General features: G+C 37.3%; 1 protein-coding gene across 1 annotated transcript; it reads right to left on the reverse strand.

The window, feature by feature from the left end:
* Nucleotides 1-7,312: 7,312 nt before the first annotated feature.
* Nucleotides 7,313-18,700, reverse strand: LOC149173211 (heat shock factor-binding protein-like). Its single transcript, XM_089424534.1, has 5 exons — nucleotides 18,426-18,700; nucleotides 18,254-18,328; nucleotides 8,292-8,315; nucleotides 7,944-7,986; nucleotides 7,313-7,731 (listed from the first exon to the last, which is right to left on the reverse strand). The coding sequence occupies exons 1-5, from the start codon at nucleotides 18,426-18,428 to the stop codon at nucleotides 7,607-7,609; spliced, it is 270 nt and encodes an 89-aa protein (XP_089280660.1). The 5' UTR covers nucleotides 18,429-18,700; the 3' UTR covers nucleotides 7,313-7,606.
* Between the last annotated feature and the right edge of the window lie 7,800 nt (nucleotides 18,701-26,500).

Consider the following 26,500-nt stretch of genomic DNA (forward strand, 5'->3'; position numbering starts at 1 on the left):
TGTCGATCAATAGTCTCGCCAGCATTGTGCTCAAATCTTGTAGAGAGATAGAGCTATGAGTCAAAGACTTGCTATGTGACAATGTTGGTTGGTATAATGCAAATAGATGGCTTGTTGGTATGCAGGACAAACTTCAAGAACTTCACTCAAAAGGAGCATTGACCATGACCTATATTCATGAAGATGATGGAAAGCAAGAAGGAAATCTATAACCCATAAAGGAAGCTGAAAACAAGAATGAAGACATCAAGACCAAGGAAGACCTAGAAGATGAAGAAATTGAAGAATATCTCAAGGTAAAATTCTTAGTTGCCCTAGAAGAGATAAGCAGTTTGAAAAGGGAAAATGAGGAGCTCAAGAAGCAAGCGCAAGATGGTGACCATGTCCTTAATAATACAAGGAAGGAAGTTGACATTTTCAAGCTTCAAGTACAAGAAAAAGATGAGGAGTTCACCAAGCTTAAGAAGGAATTTCATCAAAACAAGAAAATGCATCATGAAGAATTCATATCCATGACAAATCAATTAGATAAAGTAAAGAAAATGGAAGACACTTTGTCAAGCCATCATGAACAAAGACACGAGGACTTGAACAAACTTGAAGAGAGAATTGGTCAATACAAGGAAGAGGTATTATCCCTTAAGTCCCATTTGGAAGAAGCAAAGAAACAAGCACAAGGAGCTGAAAGGGTGATGGAAGCTTTGGCACTCCTAGAAGGACAAGTCGATGAAGCAGAAAAGGAAAGAAATACCATGATATGTCAACTGGAAGAAAAAAGGATGAAGACATCTCCAAATTAAAATCAGATATCACCTCACTTAAGGCCCAATCATGTGAAGCAACGAGAATGAAGGAAGAAATGGAGAACCATCTAACAAAGAAGGATAAAGAATGCAAGATGATGAAAGAAGAAATTAATCTCCTAAAGAAAGAAGTTGACTTGTTGATTTAGAGTCCAAAGAGCTCTCAAACCCTAGATGGCATCCTAAGTCATCAAAGATCCCCCCTTAATAAATCAGGTCTTGGTTATGCAGGTGAACCCTCAAATAAAAATGATGCAAACCCTAATGCTTCAAAAAATAAGCATGTGGAGAAGCTTGAAAGATATATTGATACCACCAGTTCCAGCAAAGGATAGGAGAAGAGTCAAGATGACATTGGAAGAAACCCTACTCCAAGAAGATATGGAGATGGTGTCAAGAATGCAAGAGGCAATAAATTTGATCAAAGGAGCCCAAGACAAAATGACTTTAGTAGTACATCAAGGTAATCTCCATCCTCCGAGTACCAAAGTATATTTTTTGGTTATTTCTATTATTGTATAAATTTTGAACATATGGCAAAGGATTGTAGGGCATACCACAAGGACAAATATAATGGTCCACATCAACACCCTAGAATCAACTATGTAAGAAGTCATGATTCGTCATTCATGAACAAGATGGAATGCTTCAATTGTCATGACATTGCACATATGGCTTGTGATTGTAACTTGACTTGGGTCCCTAAACAAGCTAAAAACATGTCTACCAAGCAAGAAAAGAAAGTTACGAGCATGGAGAAGGAAATAAATTGGATCTAAAAGTCTCTTGAACACTCAAGCCAACAGCATATGTTGATTTGATGAATGCATCTTTGGCAAATATGATATTCCAAGTTTTGATGATGAAATTCTGCCAAGAAGACCATACATACTGTTGGGGGGGCTTGTGATTATTCTTACAGAAGTTATCCATGAAGAGCCCTATGAAACTCTTGATGAGTCATACATGGACAATCATCTCTTGATAGATCATCTCTCCACACATGCGAAGGAACTAGGGCATCTATTGCAACAGTAAAGGTCAAGTTGCAAGAAGTCAAGTTAGGGCATCAAGAAGTACACCTTGCAAGTCAAGTTCTCTAGGAGAGAGAATCAACTCAAGCAAAGAGGAAAGGAGAAGAAATTACCATTATTTTCCGAACATGCAAGGGCTATGGTTTCTACAAAAGGATCTGTTGGGCAAGTCAAAGTTACAAAAGAATTTGCCAGGCAAATCAAAGTTGTAGAAGAATCTGTTGGGCAAGTCAAATTTGTAGAAGAATCTATTGAACAAATCGAAATTACAAAATAATCTATTGGGGATCAAAATTGCAAAAGTTGTTGCGGTCAAGGTTGTTGGAAAGCAAGAAAGATTTGGCTTGGTATTGGAGGGTCTTGGTCAAGGGTCATAGGTCTTGGAATTCTTCAATTGAAGTTTTATAATAAGAGAAAAATTATTGTGGGTTTTCCTCTCAATTTGAGAGATTTTGGCCTTGGTTGATCGCCTGTATTCAGTGTCCTCTTGTCTTATTGTTCTTTAAGGTTTGGTAGTTGTTTGATTAAGAGCACTAATAATAATCAAGTGAAACAAAAAGCTAATCAAGTTAAGTAAAAAATAGATCACAAGTAGTTATCAAAAGAGAGAGAAATCACCTAATCTAGCTGCTCCTAGATTTCTCAACAACCAATCTCTCTTTTTTGGATGTAGGGTTTGGTTGCTTGTTAACTAGCATTCATTGTAGACTTGGGGATATCCATGTAGAGGGTTTGTATCCGCTTGTCTCAAATCCTTGGCCCCTTTCATGTTTCTTTGTTGGTGGTGGGAAGGGGAATCAAGCGGTTTTGTGGGGGTTCTCGAGGCTTGAATGTCTTGTTTTTCAATCTCTTTTGCTCCATTCCCTTAGATTGAAGTTGATCTAATTGAAAAAACTCATTTCCTTCCTCTATTAGGGTTGGAAGAGTGGTTAGTAGAATCGATTCATTTTTATCATAATTTTGGATGTGTTTTCAAGCTTGCATGTCCAGATACACATGTTTTTCCACTCTTTTGCCCCTAAACTAAAGTAGATCTCATTCGAAACCTAGATCAAGAGGAGGCTTTTTCCTAGAAGAGACTCAAGGACAAAGGATGAGCCAATCTCCTACTTGCAAACCTTATACCGAAAGAAATCCCATATGGAGATAAGAAGCATTGTCCTAGCTCATAGATGGCCCAATTCTCAACATGCACGAAGAAAAACAAGTCCTTCCAGATATTCATAAAAACTCTATCAGATAAATCCATACTGATCTGCGTAAAGGACAAGGACTTAATGGAAAGCTGCAAAAACAAGATTCAACAACGTGAGGGGCTCCCAATAGCAAAGCAAAAGCTCATCTCGAAAGGGAAATTGTTACAAGACAACAAGATTCTCAAAGATTATAAAATAAGCAAAGGCTCCAATCTTTCCTTGGTCTCAAGACTGTGTGGCGAAACAAGATCTAGGCGATCAGTCTTCTACAAAGAAGCAATCAGAGGAGGTGCAAAACATACTAAGGCCACAACCCCATCTAGGACTATGCTTGGACCTTACATAACAAAAAAGATGGAGAAATACCCATAGTTAGAGACCAAGAACTCACATGTAAACATGCCATATTTTCCAAAGACTATAATTTATAGATTTAACAATTTCTAGCCTAAAACTAGAGACATTTACCAATGGATCTACATAAACTGGACCAAAGATTGTGACATTTACTTATGCTCAAAGGGCTTCTTCATAGTACACCCTTTGTACACCCTTTCTTAAAAGAAGATTAACTGAAAATTCTAAGACTATGGTTTTGTGAAAGAGTTCATTTATTCACTACTCCCTAGTTCCCAAAATTCGACTCATCAACCATGGAAATCACAAAAATGCTTGTCTAAGTTCGTTTTCCAAACCTCCCACTTCACTTTTGGCATCACCAAATACTTGAAAGCATCATAAACGCACTGGGAGTATTTATAAAAACAGACAGTGAGAGAAAAAGAAAGGGGCTTTTCACATACACCTACATTTGTGTAGACATCAACCTCAACAAGTGGTTGTCAAATCGCATCTCGCTGAAAAATGGACAAAATCTTGATTACAAAAACATGACCTTCAAGTGTCGTGTATGTAACGAAACAAGACATTTACAAGATAATTGCTCTCTAGCCAAAACAACAAATAAGAGGAAAGAGCAATGAATTAAAATAAAGATTTAACAACCTTACAAGCCCCCCTTTTTGGATAATGAAGAGAGGAGGATCAAAAGAGCCCCCCACCACTCCCCCCAACAAAGAAAATGAGGTAATGATTGAAACAACCACACAAAGCGAGCTCCCACCACAGTCCATAGATCCCAGTCAAAACAAAGAGATAGCAATCAGATCAAATCTTGCAATCATCAAAGAAACAACAACAAAGAAAGAAATGATGTCAGAAATTAAAAGATGTCATGAATTAGAAAGCTCTAAATCAAAAAAAGAACTCACCCCTACAACAAACTTGGTGGATATGGCATTGGTTGTTATCCAACTTGCCCCAAAAGTATGGAAGGAAGTAAAAAAAAAAAAAAAGACAAAGTGGATGACTTCTACTACCATACAATCCTTCTTTTTTTCTCAGTTATGAACAATTTAAGCAAACTATTGTGAAAGATCCAAGTGATCCTTTATCCCTAAATACATGTCAGTGATGTATCTACAAAATGTAATTTTATTTCATTGATAATAAAATTACACTTTTATTAAAAGAAAAAAAATTGTAAATTGCCATAATGCTCATACATCAAAAGGTATGACAAATAGCATATAGTTTTATTGAAAAGTAAGACTTTCATTCATTTATAAGAATGACTTATTTACGAAAAAAAATCATATTTACAATACTTTGTCATTTTTTTAATATTGTAAAATATTATCTTTTTCATTTTAAATTCAATTAAAATATCATATGTTTCATTTTATAACTTCAATAAAAATATTACATAATATAAAAATATTTTATTTTATAATTAAATTATATAGAAATGAATGCTATTACAAATTAAAATTCTAAAGAGTTTAACATAATTAAGTTGTATAAAAATACAAATAAATAAGAATTTTCAGCAAATTAGTCAATTTTTTTGAAAACACAAATTTTAAAAATAAAGACACAATATAGTAGGAATAACCAAAGACATACTCTAGAAGAGAATAAACAAAAGCCAAAAACATTGAAAAATCATCTAAACATACATTGTTCCAAATCACTCTTACAAATTTAGAAATGTAAAATGAGCATCAGAAATTTGGAATTTTGCGTTTTAAGACGGAAGGAAGCCATCTTTTGTAAAGGGTTTTAAGGCCTTGCACTGTCATTTTAGCTTTTTAATTTTATGTTTTCAAATGTTATTTTAACTTACAAAAAAAAGGGTTTTAAGGCCTTGCACTGTCATTTTAGCTTTTTAATTTTATGTTTTCAAATGTTATTTTAACACAAATGGTTGTTTAGGAGGATCTATCAAACATTCAAGCAAGCAGCCCAAAGAAATTCTTGATCAGAACCTAAAGCTTCTAAATTGGAAGCCTATCACAAATATATGCAGGACCAAATCCGCAACATGTGGACCTTCAAAAATGAAAGATTAAAGCATATAATAATACAAATGCAAAAATGCTGATACAGGCACTAATCAAAGCAATCTACCAACTTAATTAATTTATTTGGTCCTAGACATATGTCTGCTCTAGTTAGATCTGCTTGTGTTTTATTTGAAAAGTCTATATAATTTATATTAGAACAGATTTTTAACATTTTGTGAGACCAACCAGTATGATTCGTTATGTCAACGTGCATGCCTAGCAGTATGTTGCCTGCAGCCTAGCTAGCATGCAAAGGGTCTTTCAGCTCAAAGTTGAATCTTCAGTTACATTAGTTCAGAAAATTTAAGTACATATATGACAGCACCCTGTAAATTTCTTTTGATGTAATAGACAGGTAACATTTAGATAGATTTAGTTTCGCTTACCTTCATAGAATTGTGGAAGACACCCACTTCCTGTAGTTAACAATTTGACAAGCTTCAGAAAATGGCCCATTCATGAGTACATTTAGAAAACTTGTGCGTTATGGCCTCAATAGCATAGGCATCCCTCAGTATTGGTTCTGATTGATATTTCGTGTGATTCATGTTATAGATTGTGATAATCCAAAAAACTTAAGCAGCCAATGTGGACCTCCGGAATCAATGAGAACGTGTGCCCTAATAAACATGGAGTTATGTTTGAGACTTCAATTTCCCAAATTAAAATCAGTGAGAACATGTGTGCCTAATAAGCATGGAGTTATGTTTGAGACTTAAATTTCCCCAATTAAAAACTGAAACAAAAAAGAAATGTATTTCATGTTTCACATAGATAAGTAACAATTTCCATCTTGTATGAACTATTTGGCTAGCAGCAGCAAATAGATCATCATAGAAACTGGGGAAACCTCAAAAAACATTTAATGTCAAGCGTGCAATGTTGTAGATGAAATGATGCAGACCAAACAATTGGTGGTTTCCTATCTATGGTCATGCCCTGTGGCCATCAGCAACCTTGGTATATTTCAAATGAGATTTGAAACGTTCATAAGCATTGTATTTATCACGTACCTTTCCTATCCTTCAAGCCCTGGGCTTAACGAATCCGTGAACCAATTGACAGTCCTTTCTTCACCCCATTTGTAGGGCCATCTGCGATAAGTATACAATTACCTCTATGCACCGTATCCAATTATGTTATTTCCTTCATCTCCTTGATATTGTATAAACACATCTTTCCCACTATTATGGATTATTAGTCAAACAGCATCAGTGAAAGAAACATGAGACTCACTTTATTCCTGATCTCCACAAAACTCTTTCACTGTTGTTTCCAGGGAAACTATTTACAAAGCTTGCGATACAAATGCATCCATGATATTATTCAATAAGGCAGCACAGCCATATATAAATTAAATGGCTGATAAATGCCAATAGTCATCAAAACACTTGTGTACCATTTAATTTCTGTTACGCTGAGAATTTGAAACGCCCAGGACAGAGTGGAGGCTACAAACACACCGCATAAGTTTTGAATGGAAAAATGGTTTGGAAACCCTTGATTTCATCCATTAGATTGTGTATACAGCAAAGAAATTCTCAGATTGCTAAATCTAAACCATCCATATAATTTTTTTGAAAGAATGGAAATTCTGGAAGCCTTATTCCAAAATATACCACCTATCAGCATAATCCCTCTTACAAGCATGACATGCTTCTAAACATAAATAACACCAATACGGACACATATATAATAAAACCCTGTAAGTCAAACACAATCCGTATTCAAAGTTCAGGTGCTATCAATTTCTGAGATATGCCATACAAGCCTTCTTACAGCTTCACTAGTAAACAATATGTAGCCTACCAGAAAGAAAAACAGAAGAAAAAAAAAAGCAGTACCAGAATAACCGAAAGGGCCTGCTCAATCCATCCAAAAGAACATGGCTCGGTCCTCTTTATAAACCGTGTACTACAAACATAATATTCAACACAACAACTAGTTGGGCAGAGCATTGCCATATGTTTCCAATAATACATGTTATGTCGACCTACTGTAAGAAAAAATGATATTACCTATATCCAAACATAAGTTCATTATAAACAGACTGCCATGACTTCAAGAAAGAGCTCTTTCTTCAGTCGAAACAAAATTACTATATATTAAAGAACTTGAAATCAATGTGTCTTTCGGAGTTTCAAATGTCTCTGCTTCCAAGTACTGTTTCAGTTTGTGCCACTCTGATCTGAAGGAGACAAAGAACTAGAAGGTGAAACTTCCCCTGCTGTTTCAATGGTAAGATCTTCAATACTCTTTTCGATATCATCAATACGAGATCCCATCTCGTCAAGTGAAAATCAGTCAAGAAAAGATAAATATGGAAGAACACATCACATGTTGAGAGGTACAAGAATAATCATTTGCAAAGCTAGTTTTTTCCAACAACTGTTAAGCAAGCAAAACAACAAAAGCAAAATTTTAAACACACAAACAGATCATGAATGTGAAGATATTCATTCAATTCAAATGTATATAAAGTAGTGAAGATGTAACAAAGGATATTTTTTGTGATGATGGATTGAGACATTGTCTGGAACCTGGATTGCTGCAACAGAAGCAAACAGTAACTACAGTTAAACAGACCTATGAACAAATCACTCTTACCACTCGTTATACTTGCTCATCATTTCTCATTAAGCAACCATGATAATGCCCATCCTACAGTATACTGGATAATAACAGAATAGAGGGAACATTATTGGAACTTGGGACTCACATTACGAATAGACCAAAACTAACATCAAATAATGCCAACATGTCAACTTTCCAAAATATTGCATCCATGAGGACAGCAAGCAGAATAACAATAAGAAGTAAGAAAATGAAATTACATGGGGCAAAGAACCTTACCATTTGTTCCAGAAGATTTTTAACCTGAAACAAAACAAGAAATAAAAAACCAACTTAATAGTCTAGCACGTCAACTTACAAATCTTAAGGACTTCCATAAGTAGAGTATAAACCAATGCACAATAACAAGCCAGAACATATTTGAAAACCTCGTGCCAACTTGTAGAATAAAAAACAACAAAAAGACTCTTCATTTAAATATGAAAGCATTGACAAGAACATACATTAAATGTAGAAATAATAAAGATATCCATTTAGTAGCAGCAGAGCTAGGATACCCTCATTTGATACAGCTCATTGTTTATCTTTAGTATGACTTATCAATGTTCATTTTTAAACTGTCTTTCCAAGCGAAATCACTAATGTTTATCTAGCTCTTAGGTGTTTGAAAACATTTTGCAATATTTGAGTTTTAGATAGATAGGTTGGCAGTTTGATTTAAGGATCATATATAGCCATAGATACCACTGACCAATACATCGGGCACATCAACTGTATGTCCTATATTGGCTTTCTGCATGTTTCTTGTGTTTATATGGTATATTTAGAGACACGAGCTTTCAAAATCCATGAACAGATGTGGGTTTAGTTTTCTGTAGACTCTAAGCAGACATGAGCTTTCAAGTCCATGAACTGTGGTTCAGTTGCATGGGTTGATAATATGATAACAGAGATATGAATTCAAACGGACTGGACCAGGGACAGACTAAGGATTCTGGCCTCATTCAGCTAGAATTGCATCAAAAGAAAAGTTCAAGAGCTATTCTATAACAGTTGTTTTTTTGGACAAGATGTTTCTTATGATCTGTTATCAATGCGCAGCAGATGTGTCCTTTGCCAATCTGGAAGTATTACAACAGACTGTAGCTGGCTTAAGCCTTACATAACTCCAGAAAGATTGTTAAAATTGGCAACTAGGGTCAAACTCCATGTGGGTCTACTTATTCATGGTAGCTGATATTTTCCTTGGATTCCTCTCGTCGAGAAGTGTAGGATTGATCTAAAGATCATCCGATTCCGACATGTATTCATGGAGATATGAATTTATTTGTGTTATGGGACAATTCGTCAAGGTCGGCCAGCAACCAAATTGCCCCCTCTTGTGCTCAACATTTTAGTATAAAAAGAGGTGGCTTGCTAGTCATTTGCACACACACTCTGCTTGAGATCTCTTCCTCTCCACTTGTCTTTGGGTTTTGGCGGGAGGAGAGATCCTAAGAGACAACACTGCCCCTGATGAAGAAATGCCCTAGATCTGAACGCTGCCATGGGAAAGAAGGATCTACACAGCCCTAAAAGGAGGTGACCTAGCTTCTAACACTGCCCTAATAAACGCAGTTAATGGAGGAAGTCTCAACGCTGTCTTAGAAGAGAGTTCATGCCCTCAAAGCAGACACTAAGATGCTGTCATACGCTGTCATACAAGGATGCCCTAGACTCTAACACAGTCATGGTGAAGAAGGCTTTAACGCAGAAGAGAAAGGCAACTATATCGTTGGTATAGAAGAGACCCTCAGCTGTCCTAAACGCAGGTCTAAGAGACCCTATGGTGCTGATCTATGAAGACCCTAAATCTGCTGTTTATGTGCCCTAGCCACAGGCTTGTGAGAAGATTTAATAGCAGCCATGATGAAGAACCTTCAACACTGTTCTAAAGACTTTCATGTAGCCTTGGAATCACAGTAAGGAAAGGCATAACAAAGACGCTATCCTTATATGCCCTAACGCTGTCCTAAAAGAGACCTCTATTCGCAAGGAGAAGCCCTAGTCATAAAGGAGGTGACCCAGCTCTAACGCTGCCCTAAATACGGTCATGGAAACACAGTAAGGAGTGGGTAAAAACACAGGTCTATAACAAACATCTAGACGCTGATTTAGGAGGGTCATATCATGCCCTAGCCGCAGAGAATAAGAGGGCTAATGACTGTATAAAAGAGGCCTAAAAAGACAGGTTCTAAATGCTGTCAAGAGAGCTCCATATACGCTGTCCTAAGGTGGCCCTAATCTGCAGCTACAGAGCAGCCCTAGCTGTTGTCTATCTAGCCCTTAAGAAGGGTCCTGTACAGTGTTGCGGGGGAGTGCCCCCCCCCCCTCGAACCCGCTCCCGAAGCGCGCTCCGGGCCGGAGCGGGTCGGGAGCGCGCTCCCCAAATCGCTCCCGGACGGGAGCGATTTTCGGGAGCGCGCTCCCGTAAAAAAATTTGCGCTCCCTGGTCTGTGAGGGAGCGCTTCAGGGAGCGATCGCTCCCGCGCTCCCGGATCGCTCCCGGGCATTAAAAAGCGCTCCGGGAGCGCGGGAGCGATCGCTCCCTGAAGCGCTCCCTCACAGACCAGGGATCGCTCCGGGAGCGGTTCGGCGGAAAAAAATTCCGTCGGACCCGAAAAAACAAAAAAAATTAACTAATTTTTTTTGGTTTATAAGCCCAATGGGCCAAAAAAAAATCATTTCAATGAGATTGAGCTTGAGCTTGAGAGCTAAGGAAGAGCAAAGGAGCAAGGAGCAAGAGCTGAGGAGCAAGGAGCTAGAGCTGAGGAGCGAGGAGCAAGTGCCAAGGAGCGAGGAGCAAGTGCCAAGGAGCGAGGAGGAAGCTTGCAGAGGTAAGTAACTTAATCATTTAGTTAGTTTAGCTGGTTAGGTAGTTAATTTGGTTAGTTTCATTTACCTGTTTGAGTTTAAAGATCATTAATTTAAATTAAATTAATAAATTAAATGAATTAATCCCAATAAACTAAATTAATTTGCAGATTCAAGACTCAAACCCTACAAACATCAAACACGATGGACCTGAGGATTTTTATTGGCATTTTCCTCTTCCTGGTCCCCTTTCTGGTTATTATGGTGGAAGAGAGTAGGAAACGGAGGGGGCCTGAAATTGAAGAGGTGGATGAAGAAGCCGGAGGAAGTCAAATGGGTGAAAACCCCAGTGAGGAGGATGTGGAGGAGGGTGAACATGAGGGTCAAAAAACTAAACAAGACCAAACTCCATTGTGGAAATATGTTCACAGGGCTGAAACAGGGAGAGGGGGTGGAACCACTAAATTTCATTGCCCCCATTGCAACATTGACTACACAGGCTCATACACCCGTGCTAGAAGACACCTCTGCGGGAAAAGGCCATGGGATGGAGAGAAACAAATAGGAATCAAAACTTGTGACAAGGTGTCAACAGCAGATAGAGCCAAATACATAAAGGAAGAGGAGGACGCCCAATACAGAGCAAAAAGATCAAGGGGTTTCTTTGAACCAAGCTCACAAAGAACTCCTTCAGCATCCTCCCAAGGCAGTGGATATGGACATGGAGGCACAGGGTCATCATCTTTACGCCGTAGAACCATATCAGATTTCCTTGATGAGGGGTGTAGGAATGATGTGGATTCAAAAGTTTACAGGTTCCTCTATGCATGTGGGATACCATTCAATGTTCTACGCTCACCTTATTGGCACGAAATGCTTTCTGCCATAAATGATGCCCCTAAAGGATACAAGAGCCCTGGGTATGACAAGGCAAGAACTGTTGGCCTTGATCATGAAAAAGCAAAAATATCACATTCTTTGAATAAAATGACAAGTTCTTGGACTGACAATGGGGTGTCCATTGTATCTGATGGATGGACAAATGTAAAAGGCAAGCCATTGATAAGTGTTCTTGCCGTGTCTGTTAGTGGTCCCATCTTTCTAGCTGCACATGATTACTCAGACAAGTTCAAGACCGCTATCAACATTGCAGAAGCATTGCTTGAAACAATTGAGCGTATTGGCCCATACAATGTCATCCAAGTCATCACTGATAATGCTCCTAATTGTAAGGCAGCGGGAGCAATTATTGAGGATAAATACCCGAACATATTTTGGTCTGGATGTTTGGTTCACACATTGAACCTTCTGTTGCATGATATTGTCAAAAACAAAAATGAACAATACCAATGGATTGGTGATTTGTACAAGAAAGGAAAAAAAATGATAAAATTTATTACAAATCATAGCAATACCCATGGCCTTTTCCGCAGTCACTCGAGATTGGAGTTGCTGAAGATTGCGAGGACTAGATTTGGTAGCTATTACCTCACCTTCAGGCGCCTTTTGAAGGTAAGAGAGGCATTAGCTAGCATGGTATCAAGTCCACATTGGCAGGTGTTAAAGGAAAGGGCTACAAATGTAGCTGACATTGCAGGTTTTGAAACGGTGGAGGAGGCCGCTCTTGATGGGCAGTTTTGGACAACTGTGAGACAGGTATTGGATTTCAACAAGCCAATTTATAACATGATTCGGTTTGCAGATACAGACAAACCAGTGATTGGCGAGGTGTATGAGCAAATGGATACCATGTTGGGGGAAATAAAAGACATTGTTCATAACAAAGATCCCGACCTGTACAAACTGATTCACGATTGTGTGTGTGAACGGTGGAATAGGCTTAACCTTCCACTACATTGCTTGGCGTATATCCTTACGCCAAAATACTACTCAGATTCTTGGTTGGGCAAACCTGCAGCAGGGGGTGGTGTTAGGACCAAACCCCATTTAGATCGAGAGGTAACTAGAGGATATTTGGAAGCATTAGAAAAGTTGGTGCCTGACAGGGAGGAATGTGCAGCTGTGCGCCTTGAAATAGGCAGATACTTCACTGGCAGTGGTTTGTATGGTAACTTCCATGCAATGGATGACAAAGATAAATTTGATTCTCTCACATGGTGGGAAACATATGGCGGCCACAGACTTTTGCGAAAATTGGCAATAAAAGTTCTTTCACAGGTTGTAAATTCTTCTTCTGCAGAGAGGTGTTGGAGCACCTACAGTTATATACATAATGTGAAAAGAAACAGGCTCAACGAAAACCGAGCAGAAAGCTTACTTTATGTGCACTACAACTTGAGGTTGTTGAGCCATTACTGTGATCGGGCTAATGAAGATCCCACATATAAAATTTGGGACAATCACCCTGAGGACGACAATTTGGAGGATGGCATTGTACATATGGAAGAACTAGAAGAGGAGCTTGTACGGGATGAAGCTGAAGCAGCTGCAGCAGCCATGCCACCTCCACCTCCACCATCCAGTAGCAGTTCTCGGGGCCCGAGTCTTGTTCCATTGCTGTCGCCACCTCCATCGACACCCTCGCATGGAGGCTCTAGTTCTGGTCGTCGGTCTGGGCGGGAGACTCCTAGAAGACCACCACGACCTACTTATACTCCTGGAGACTCTCGTGGCAAGGGCCACTTGTAGATTTACAGTTTACTTGTCTTTTTTAGTTTCTATTAGACTTGTCACTTTAGTTTTCATAACTGTTCAGTGTTGAGTTTTGAGTCCTTGACTCTTGACTCTTGACTCTTTCATATCATTATGACATTATGATATTTTTTGTAAACATTATATCACTGTGACAATGAAAATTTGAAGTTTGAAGTTGGGCCTTGGCAATTATAACTCATTCGTAATGATTGTGAATTATGAATATGATGCTTTGTGAAAGACTAAAGTTGTTTCATTTCATCTCATTATTCATGTTTCATTTTATAAATTTTTAACATTTCATATCATGTTAACAGTTAGAAGTTAGGACTTAGAAATATCTTCGATATTACTTCTTGTAATGGTTAAACTTGGCTTACAAGTACAACTTGTTACTTTGGTGATCAATGATGATAAATGTTATTGAATTTTCAATTCTGAAAGCTTGAAGTTGAAACTTTAATATTGAATTTGATGAATCATGATTTATAAGACTCAATATGTTGCAGTTGTAATATGTATTTTAATTTTACTAAGGTTGATGACGATTATAATTTCTAGAATCTAGATGATTGATGTGATATGGTTCAATGATCAATTTATGTTTTTTTATGTTTTTTATGTCTATTTCATCATTCTACATGTTTTTGTTGACATATATGTATCAAAAATTAAAAAATATAAAAAATATATATTTTTTTAAAAAATCGCTCCGGGATTCGCTCCCAAACCGGGAGCTTCTGAAAATGGTCGCTCCCGCTCCCGCTCCCCGCTTCCGCTCCCGCTCCCAAGTAACATTGGTCCTGTAGCATTGACAGCACAGTGATAGGGTGCAGCAATATGATATGATCGGACAGCATAGTAATAGAGTACAGCAGCACGAATGTATTGAAGTGCAGCATGTGTGTGATGGGTGCAGCATAGTGCACACTGCACAGTGATGGGTACAACAGTCATTGGTGCAGCATAGTACACAGTGATGGGTGCAGCATAGTGCACAGTGATGGGTACACTAGTGAATAGATGCAGCATAGTGCACTGTGACAGTGGTGTAGCACAGTGATGCATAGTGCAGCATGATGAGGTACAGCTCAGTGATGGTGCAGCACAGTGATGATGGACATGGTATGATGGTGCAGCACAGTAATAGGTACAGCAAGGTGATGGAATCACCTGTGTTCAGATCAGCTACCTCATGTGTCATCTTCTTAGAGAAGATCTTTGCTCTTATTATGACAAGTCAAAATGTTGACTTCTGATGTATACATACATTTCTCTCTCTCTCTGCTGAACTATTGAAGAACATATAGGAAGAATCGATCAAGGGTTTCCCCACATTGGAGTTTGTCCCTGGCTGGCACCACATCTTGTGTCCTCTTGTCTTGGCTTGTCTTCCGCGATTTATGTTTATGTTCTATCTGCATTTTACTATCATGTTAAATGTGATTGCTAATCTGGAATTGATATTGAGTTAATATGAAAAATTGAAGAAATTGCTCTCAGCATAGAACATACCTAAAATTAACAAAGATCCCTTTGGCTGAAAGGCAGAGGGTGGGGAGCATCTGTTTTGCCAAAGTCAACCAGAACTTCCAATTCACAAGGGACAAAACATGTCTCAAGGGATTTGAACCTTGGTGGAGGTTGAAAGTTGAAACACCCCCACTTTACCAACTAACCAAGAACACGTTGACTGCTATAACAATATTAACTACCCAGTCCTAGATAACGTAGAATCATTCACCCTTCAGATTTGCATGTGAGGAGTGATGGGGGTTCCATACCAGTTCCTATACTAGAAAAATCATGACATATTTATGCTGCATTCATCTTCTTTTTCTGTGAGCTGAAGTAATGTACAGGGCTGCCACTATAAATCTGTTGGTGCATTCTTCTTATCCAGAAGTATTTCATTCATTTTGGGGGTTTTTTTTTTGGGTTCAGAGAGTCGTATTTGGCTGTGATCTTTTGATCCTTTCATGTGTGATGTAAACAGATCTGTAAATGAGGTATTCATTCGTTGTTCATTCATCTTTGCTGATTGACCTGTCGTTCTCTTTACTTTGATGATTACCGAGTGCATTGGTGGAGGTTATATGGATGGTGAATATGTATCAAATGGAATATTTCATTCAGTTTTGCACACTTATTTGGCGGATATGACTAGTAGGGTTTTTCAATAGTAAACTAGTAGTCTAGTTGATTTCTTCATTTTATTCAAGGCCAATTTGTCATCTTACTGCCCAGACACCTAGCCCATTAGGATAAGGCACTTGTCCTCTTCAATTTCATCAAATACATACTGCAAAACCATAAGGTAATCAAATCACTAATCTCATTTGTAGATCTACATCAACAACACAGATGGGTGATTTGATCTGAGGGAATCACCTCTTGTGCCAAAGGAGAGCTGACCTAAAGTGAGGAGGATGACCACCAAGGTGACAGCAGGTGTTCTCAAGTTGCCCTGGGATTTGTGCTTGGTGATTGCATTTATATTTTGTGCATAACTTGGAGGTAACACTATGCTTCATTCCATGAGGATTTTATCACTCTGTATCCCTTGATGCCTGATAATTCTTTGTTTTTTGGGTCCTTAGCTAAGTCACTCGTTGATTTTGACTGAGAAATACACATCATCAATGATCAATCAATCCAAACAAGCCAAACCAAGCTTCGAATAGAACAATCCTTGATAAAACCATATGAAAGAAGAACAAAATAGAAATTTTCACAAGCTTCCTTTAAAAGCCCCTTTGAATTGATAAATCGGTTTTTTGTCAAGAACAACCTCTCTACAGTTACTAGGTAGTGCATTCTGCAGAATGAATGAATCCAAAATTCAAAATTCCATCAGATTAAACCAATCAAGATTCTATCAGAACTAGAATCAAGCATTTAGGAGAAAATGTAATAACATAATACAGTAATCCCTAGTACTGCCCCAATTACTTGATACTAATAAGAAAAACTGTAGAACGCTATCTAGGTGGTCAAATCTTACATAAGAATAGCGCTAAAACTTCAAGACCATTTTTGTTCTTTAGCATGAATCAGCCTTAGGAACATGTTAGTGTAAGCAACTACAGGCTCGTCTATTCTAACATATCCATAAAGAAAATCAAATGAATCCCAGAATAGAAAAATTATGCAATTTAACCAGGCTGGCAGACGATGTAGTTTAGAGTTTTACCTTATCTGCAGTAATTTGAAATGCATCCATAACACAATTTATGTCAAACACTATATCTTTCTACAATTGATTAAACATGGATGATTGTTAAGGTAGGGTAATTGTTACAGTTTGAAGTGATAACATCTTATAGTGTTTCTTTTACAGAGTAATGTAAATATTATTATACTACTACCTTTTTCCCCTTTTGGAAATTTGGGGGAGGTAGAATTTATTAGACCTTTTTATTGCAGTCAATTATGGGGCCCAATACTATTGAACGGTGAACCTTATAATGTTGCAGTCTTGCAGAAAGAAAGAAAGACAGCAAAAAAAGGTATGGCAATGGAGGGGATTGAACAAGCTTACACGTTTTATAATCAAATACCTTTAATGATATGAAGCAAACTAATCTAAGGGTTAGGGCTAGACAGAGTATGAGCTGGAGCTGCATTAGACAATATTTCAAAGTTCTAATAATAGAACGCCCACTACCATACGGAGCTATAAAGCCAAATAAATCTAAGATTTAGAACCAAACAGAGTATGAGATGGAGTTGCATCCATCCATTATGTCATTGGAAGTTCCAATAATTTAATGTCCACTACCATACTGAGCTCAGTCCTGATTTATTTATCCTGTGGTTCTAGATTCTTATCCTTGACTATCTCTCAGCTATCCAGCCTTGTCATTACACTTACCGTCCTGAGCTTAAATTTCATAACCATTGTTCATTTGCAGTGCACCTCCATTTGGCCACAACAATTCAACATGCCCATTCTAGGAAATGGATCCAAGCTTCCTAATCTTACTATTACTGTGGACGAAAATAAATAAAACCAAAGATCATTGAATATAGTATGCTAGAGCAAGATTCTTGAACTAGATTTTAAGACGCTTCAAGAACCATGTAATTCAGTACTCCCTCAAACAATCATTCTTGGCAAAACCCTCAACAGCGTGCTTGTGAAGCCACTGCAAACAATATCTTAGCACATCTAGCATAGCCCTAACCAGACAGAAAACCGTATTCCTAACGTCGGACACACAACCTGAAGACTATGGAATTGTGATCAACGGCATAATACAGTCTTCATCATCGTTTCGACCAAACAAAGCAGTAAACCACAATATCATGTAACTGACATTACAGTTGGGCATCATCAAAATGGACAAAACGCCATCCAAAAGAAAAAAAAAAGGCACCGTAATGGGCCAACAATGTAGAAAAGTACTATTGCACTCTCGGCAGTGGAGTTGGATATGCTGAACACAAGAAAATAAAATGACCCACTCTGGATATAATGTCAGTATGCTCAAATCAATGCAGTATATCATGACGACATGGTCAGAACTACATTTGGGCGTGCTTAAACAACAAGAAATACATCACCCATTGAAAAATAACATCCAAATCAAAAAGGCATACCAAATTCTACCATTTCCATTATTAGTTTTACAGATAATGAGAGACCATCTATTTGTAAATCAAATTCGCGTGTGGATAGGTGGGAACGTGGGTTAAGCCCAATTCGTTTAAAACCAATCGAAAAAACTTACAAAAGCAGTGAGATCCTCAGGATTATTTGTTGTCTCCCTCTGTTCCTGACTTTGGCTATACCCCTGTCTGCTTTCCTGTTATACATAAACGAAGAAAGATTAGAGAACAGAGGGAGTATAAAATTTGATAAAGACATTATTCCAGAGCGCAACAACGTAGGGTAGAGATTACCATTGTGAAGGACCTGGATCAAACACAGTAGAACAATGAGTTCTGTTAATTTTTAGAAGATTATGCAATGAGATCCAGATTTAAGTCACCTTCTGGGATTTATGTGACCTCCTCAATACAATGAAATTAGGGCAGATTAAAAGAAGATGATGTGTCATGACTCATGCCCTGCGATGTCCCAGAGCTTTATGCTTTCCCTCTAGAAAGCTTTTGAAATTAATTTTGGAATGGGACCAAACTTAGGGGAAAGCGTTTGAATTCAATTTTGAAATGGGACCAAAATTGGGTGGAGGTGGGGCAGAGCAGTGTTATGAGATGTTAATAATTGCAAGATTTCTTTAAAAAATGAAGTCTAACACCCGCAATCAGGGTATCAGACTGATTTTCATAAGGTTGCCTTTACAAGTAAGCAATTAATGATGGAATTTTTCAAAGTACTATATTTAATTTGGCACCGGGAGAAAAAAAGAATTTGAATGTACAGAATTCCATGTTTTTGCAACGTTGGAATCATTTAACCATTTTTTCAAAATACACCCCCTCTTCCACTTTCCAATAATGGAATAACAGTGATGTTATGAGAAATTCAAAATATTTTGCAGATGGTTGGGGGAGTATGAATTGCTTTTAGTCTAGGGAATGAACTTGAATTATTCTGCCATCTCATATAGAGTCCAGTTTATATTTAGTGTTTAAGGTAGTGTAGGATCTTTCTTACTTATCATGTTTTTAACTTATTTTTTTATTTAATGTATTTTAGTCTTTTCCAAACGTCAAAGAATATATATTAATTATTAATTTTTGTTTTAATGTTAGTATGTTAAATTTTAAATCAAGTTATTTAAATAAGTAAAAAAATTAGTATAAATGTTTCATTTATATATTTATTTGAAAAATTAGTAAAGGATTAGGATTTCGTTGTGTTAGTGAATTTAGGGAGTTTTGGTGTTTTCTTGAGAAAGATATTTGTTTATTTTTTGTCTTGCACTTTTGATATCTAACAATGTGGCTTTAGAAATGATTACTTGAAGATATTAAGGATATATTTGCGTCTTTAAATCAGTGATTTTTGCAATTTTTTGCTTCCATTTGATCACTATGTAGCATTGGTGGAGATGTCTTGAGGAGTTATTTGGATTTCTTGTAATCGCTTCAAAGCCCAGCGGAAGACATATGTGTGTTTAACTTACAAGATTCTACCATGAAAGCTAGGGTGGAGGAGTGGGGTATATAGACAAGTGCGAAAGCACTTCGCATTTGAAATTTTCTAGGAAGTATGGTTTCCACGGGAGTAGTCAGGGAGAACATAAGGTGAACCTGTCACTATTGATGTCAAATTTAGACCACTTGGGAGGCAGAATGAGGCATTAGAAGGAAGTTGTCAACTTCACTGATGACCCATTGGAGGGTTAGGCAGTTTAGTCCAACCCTATTATAGATCATCTGGATGTGTTGAAGGACTCCAATAAGCTACACTAATTGGGGTCCAAACCCCTAAAGGAGATCATTATAGTCATTATGGGCAAGTTGGCATATGCACTGAGTGTACAAGGTGATAAAACCTTGGCACAAGTGAAGAATAGGGTGACAAGACTTCTTAAGAATCAGACCAAATACCACAATTTCTTCAATGTATTGCTCTATGCTTGGACTTATGAATCTGATCATGTGGATCCATTATCCTTGAAGGCATGGTCAATGGAGGATGGAGGGTTATTGCGCATTCCAAGTATGAATCTAAAAACACATTGAGTGTGATCTATAAAGAGTTTGATTTATTTTGCAATAGTGTTATTGGTCAATAGGATTGTCTCTCCAATTCTAGTTTTATGGGCACTATGTTGTATCTGAAATTATTGAGTGGTACCCCACCCTTCGAACTGGAGGTGGTATAGCTTTATCTTAGGAGGGTTCAAGAAAGCCTAAAAGGCATAAAAATATCAAAAAGAAGCAAAAGGCTATTGGCATGAATCTTGGTGGCAAAACTAAATGCAATGACACTATGGAAATGGGGTACTAAGCATTGGTTGGATGTTTTCCTAAGGAAATAATGAGTCGTAAGTAGTTGAAGAGTTGGACCAAGCCCAATTTTAAGTTAGTGGTGGGGGTCTTTCCATGCACCTTGATTCTGGTAAAAGGTTGGTTGGTTTGGGTTTTAGGTCAACCAAAGAAGCAAAAAAAATATTTCACCAACACAAGAAGTGGGGACCTCAATCCCCATTCTCGAGGAAATTGCATATAGAGTGTGATGTTTGGTTAGCTAGTGTGGATATTCTTTCGGTATCGGTTCATTTTCAAAGACTACCATTTATTTTGTGGTTCGAAGAGGTGTTTGAAAACACTGGAAGACTTTAGGTACTTCTACAAAGCAAAATTATCTTCCCAGGAGATTGGATATTATGTCATAGCTCAAATCTTAGTAGGGTTAGAGGTGAGAAAACGTCTATCATAGTTGATGGATATTAGAAGGGGAATCGATCATTTATGCCTCAATATGGACTATGAAGGGAAAAATTTTAGATGCATATGTTGCCACTATTATACCAACCTTGTTATAAGATGGAATTATCCAAGTATGTGGAAGAATTGGGTGTTAAGGAAGCATCCAAAATGTCTAGAATCATTGGAACTAGAAACAATCTAAACTTTGAATAGAAAAGAAGATGTAGGAGTTTAAGCAACCTCAAATGGCCTGTAAATAAGAACATTGATGGTAGATGCTCAAAGCACACACACTAGACAGTTCAAATAACCGAACCAGGGCATAGTCAATTACAACAAAGAAAAAATAATAATTTGAGGAAATACTTATTAGTCTCGCTCTATGAATAAAATTATTTCCTCAAAAAACTTTGATTTTGTGAGATGGAGAAATGAGATTGGATCTAAAGAGCAAGAATTTTGAGTGATTTCATACCTATCTTGTCTGATAATAATAATAAATAAATAAAAACAAACAAAAACAAAAACGAACTTGTTGCCTCTCATACCCATTCTTAGAATTGTAGAGGGTGTGGATGTTGGACAAGCTCCAAAAGGTTCCACAATAAACCATAGTTTGGACTACTCTTTAGATGGAAAGGTACATGTGACTCTAGTCCCTTTGAACTAATGAAGTACAATTTAAGACATAGAAGCAAAGCCATGCTTGATTTTCCAGGAAGGTGGTGGGGGTTTTAGTTTTTTTAAAGAAAAAAAAATACCCAAATCCAATTAGAGGGGAAGAAAATATTTCAAGTCTATACATAGAAACAAGCATCCTCGGAAATTGGGCGTGGGAAAGAAATGTCCTTAATTGGGGATTTTAGAGAAATTGTCCCTTTTGAGGGTTCCAAATGATTTTTCTAACTCTTAATTGTAGAGGGTAGGGAAATGCCTCAAAGAAGTTGGCCATAAAAAGATTAGTTAGTTCTATCAAACCTTTTATTATTCTAGTTACATGAGACAATAACATATGGGGATAAAATCACTCAAGGACTCTCTAACTACTTGGGAACTGGTACTTCCATTTTATTGATGTGATTGAGATATCAAGTGGGAATCTAAGTAGATGGAATATATACTCCTTTTCTCTCACAAATTCATGGGCATTTTTTTTAACCAGAACAAGAATTTTGTATTAAGCAAAAGTTTACGGTTGGAACACACAACTAAAGTACATTAGAAACAATATCATAGAAAAAAATTCTTCAATGATTGCAAAAAGAGGAGGGAAAAAAACCATACTCTTGCAATAAAGAACAAGTGGGGGAGATCCAATACTAGACTTTCTGAGACTTGAAGTACTTCTTGAGGATAGGAATAGATTCTTTACAAATTCCTTGCACAAGATAATACAAAAGGAAAACATTTTTAATATTTAATCAAAATTGACCCCCCACTAGAACCGTGAGAGGCTAAAGAATTATGGGCACCGTATTTTGAGGATTTTTTGCTTTGATCTTTTTTGCTTCTTGTCAATGGGGGAGAAGATAGTTTATTTCTTTTTAGAACATATTAATATGAGTGAGAAGAAGATGAGAGACTGACCTCCTCTTCCTCTGAGTTGGCCTCTTCTTCTATCTTATCTAAAGGATGGGTTTTGTCAATATGCTTAAAAGTAGTCTCCTCCTTAGCATGTGAATTTATGTTCTCTGAAGGCACTTGATATGAATCTGGATGATCTTCTTCAACATCTGCCTGTAAGGATTGTAAAACTTCATATCTATTATTGGAGAGAGGATGTTGATGACATTAAGGCCTACTGGAATGAGGCCTCTTAGATGGATGATTCTTGTGCCTCCTTGAAATTGGTTTGAATGCTCGTCGCTCTTCATTATTTTGAGAAGATAGTAGAGGGATAGAAAGAGACTGGGATGCTGGAAATTTTGAGTAAATTTTTTCAAAGTATCCATACTCATGAAAAAAATTGCATTTAAAATGAAATTGCTCATAATCCAGAGCCTAAATATGGGGCCATCCCTTGAATTCAAGTTGAATCACCTAAATGATTCCTTTTGCAAAATCCATTTCAACACAAATTATGGCACAAGATAAGTTATTGTCCTTACCTTGAGAACAAGTAATGGAGCAACCCAATTTGTCACCTTGGCTTTGAAAATACCATCATTGTAGAAAAGAGGGGGAAGATACAACAATATAATCTAGAAAGATGCAGAAGAGATCTCCATGGTAGCATTACAATCTAGGGTCTAGTGGGTGATAAACATTCCCCTAGAGCCCATGAGATAAGACCCAAATATTCTCTATGCTTTCAAAAACAAAAGCAAAATAGCTATTTCCACAATACAAAGTACCAAAGGGCTCACTATCTACCCAAATGTTGGACATTCACTCCAAAGCAAAGCTATAATTGGGCCAAAGCCTGGTGAACTTACCAATCAACCCTATTTCCTAAGGTATTAACATTCTTCTTCGTAAAGGCAACAAACCATAAATCAAGAGATGGAATTGTATTTTCCTTTTTACAAATCTATCATGGGGTAGAAATCCATGACCATCCACATTAAGGACAGAAATACCACCCATTGTACACGCAATGGACTCAATAGAACTGGCTAAGAGAATAGATTAACCAAGCCAATAGCAACCCATGGAAGTACAAAACCAAGTATGAAACTTTTAATCAACAAGATAAACACTTGGTCTTGCATGAAGATTGAAGCACTCTACAAGCAACCACTATAAACAACCCAAATTTGCAACCAAATCCATCAGTCCATTGCACATATATGTAGTGAGCAAGGAGAAGTGGTGATGGCTAGCAATCCCTAGTTACTCACTCCCTTAATAAGTTCAACTCCATAATTAAAAAAGATGTATAATCCATTGGGAATATATTATAGGGCTAGGGACCCTTTTTCTATTTGGATCCAAGAAAAAATATCATTGAATGTGTTGAACCCCATAATTGCTTCTTTTTGACAATCCTTTTTCACTCAAATCCTTCCTTTTTGACCTTCATAACTACAATTTGGGTATCAATTTACAAGGTTGAAAGCATAACAAGTACATAATCATCTTATATTTCATAAATGTCATTTGTCTTTATTATTTAACTTAATATCTACTTGAGCTACCGAATTACAGCGATTCTGCAACTGATAAATGTTTCTGCAGCTAAGTCCAAGGTTCGATAGTTTGCAAAGCCTTAGCCGAGAAATAGGGCACATGGGTAGTTGACAATTAGTTGGGACAACGATTTGTTCCTATTTGCAGAAGCTGGATTGATGAAGAAGACACTCTATCAGTTCGGTCAAAGGATAAGTCAACCATCGTGGAAGGCGAATAAAGCGAGCAAGATGCAGATTTATGTGACCTTCTCAAAGGATAAGATTCTACCATGAAAGCTAGGGTGGAGGAGTGGGGGTATCTCGACAAGTGCGAAAGCACTTCGCATTTGAAATTTTCTAGGAAGTGTGGTTTCCATAAGAGTAGTCAGGGAGAACATAGGGTGAAATTGTCACTATTGATGTCAAATTTATACCACTTGGGAGGTGAAATGAAGCATTAGAAGGAAGTTGTCGGCTTCATCAATGACCCATTGGAGGGTCAAACAATTTAGTCCAACCCTATTGTAGATCGTCTAGATGTGTTGAAGGACTCCAACAAGGTACACTAATTGGGGTCCAAACCCCTCAAATAGACCATCATAATCATTATGGGCAAGTCGGCATGAGCACTGAGTGTACGGGGTGATAAAACCTTGGCCCATGTGAAGAATAGGGTGACGAGACTTCTCAAGAATCAAACCAAAGACCACAATTGCTTCAATGTATTTCCATATACTTGGACTTATGAACTTGATCATGTGTATCCATTATCCTTTAAGGCATGGTCAGAGGAGGATGGACAGTTATTGCACTCCAAGTATGAATCTAAAAACACATTGAGTGTGATCTATAAAGAGCTTGGTTTCTTTTGCAATAGTGTTATTGGTCAGTAGGATTGTCTCTCCAATTCTAGTTTTATGGGCACTGTGTTGTATCTAAAACTATTGAGTGGTGCCCCACCCTTCAAATTGGAGGTGGTATAGCTTTATCTTAGGAGGGTTCAAGAAAGCCTAAAAGGCATAAATATATCAAAAAGACACAAAAGGCTATTATCATGAATCTTGGTGCAAAACTAAATGCAATGACATTATGAAAATGGGGTACTAAACAATGGTTGGATGTTTTCCTAAGGAAATAATGAGTGGTAAGTAGCTAAAGAATTGGATCAAGTCTAATTCTAAGCTAGTGGTGGGGATCTTTCCATGCACCTTGATTCTAGTGAAAGGTTGGTTGGTTTGGGTTTCTAAGTCAACCAAAGAAGCAAAAAAACATTGCACCAACACGAGAAGTGGGGACCTCGATCCCAATTCTTAAGGAAATTGCATATAGTGTGATGCTTGGTTAGCTATTGTGGATATTCTTTCGATGTGGGTTCAGTTTCAAAGCCTACCATTTATTTTGTGGTTCCAAAAGGTGTTTGAAAAAACCTGTAAGACTTTAGGTACTTCTACAAAGCAAACTTATCTTTCTAGGAGACTAGATATTATATCATAGCTAAAATCTTAGTAGGGTTGGAGGTGAGAAAACATCTATCATAGTTGATGGATATTAGATGAGGAATTGATCATTTATGCCTCAATTTGGACTATGAAGGGAAAAAAATTAGATGCACATGTTGCCACTATTATGGAAACCTTGTTGTAGAATGGTATTATCCAAGTATGTGGAAGAATTGGGTGTTAAGGAAGCATCCAAAAAGTCTAGAGACATTGGAACTAAAAACAATCTAAACTTTGAATAGAAAAAAATATCTAGGAGTTCAAGCAGCCTCAAATGGCGTGTAAATAAGAACATTGATGGTAGATGCTCAAAACACAAACACTAGACAGTTCAAAGAACCTAACCAGAGCATAGTCAGTGACAAGAAGGAAAACAAAGTAATTTGAGGAAAGACTTATTAGTCTCACTGTCAGTTCAATTTACTGGGTAAATTAAAACATGTATTTTATATCAATCTAGGCTTGTAAGCTTGGAAACACATCCAAAATATATGGATCTTGGATTAAATTGGCTTAGGAAGGAGTTGCTTAGATTTTAATGGAAATGCATATTACAAATATAAATTACTGATTATAAAGTCATTAAAATTCTGATCTAAATGTGCAATGATTCTATGTGGAGCATAGTCAACAAGGAAGAGGCTCTAACTTAGACGTTCTGGTTGTCCTTTCTCATCATTCTTATTCCAACAGAACCAATTCCACCACAAAGCATAACATAATTAAATTAAGAAAGCAATAAAGATTAAATGCATAAACACAATTTCCAATTCAATTCTTAGCTCACAAGGAAGAGGATCTAACTTAGATGCCTGGGTTGTCCTTCCTTACTTAAACCAATTACTGAAAGGAAATCACTTCAAAAATATAAATGGCTATGACATACAATGAATTGACTCAGAAAATATTCACAAGAAATTGTAAAGGAAATATTCAGCAATCTAAGATATTAACAATTATGCACAACAATTACAATGCAATGTACTTAGCTTAGAATGGGGGCCCTCCACCTTTTCTTGGTACA

This window comes from Pinus tabuliformis, chromosome 4_2 (genome assembly GCF_031772625.1).
Source record: "Pinus tabuliformis cultivar Carrire ecotype Pingquan chromosome 4_2, CPIR1, whole genome shotgun sequence".
NCBI classification, from domain to species: Eukaryota; Viridiplantae; Streptophyta; class Pinopsida; order Pinales; family Pinaceae; genus Pinus; species Pinus tabuliformis.

Coding starts and splice junctions, on each gene's coding strand:
- LOC149173211 (XM_089424534.1), bottom strand. Junction 8,316..18,253: donor CTGAGGATCTCACTGCTTTT/GTAAGTTTTTTC, acceptor GTTTTGTTTCAG/GTTAAAAATCTTCTGGAACA. Junction 7,732..7,943: donor TCAATCCATCATCACAAAAA/ATATCCTTTGTT, acceptor ACTGATTTTCAC/TTGACGAGATGGGATCTCGT.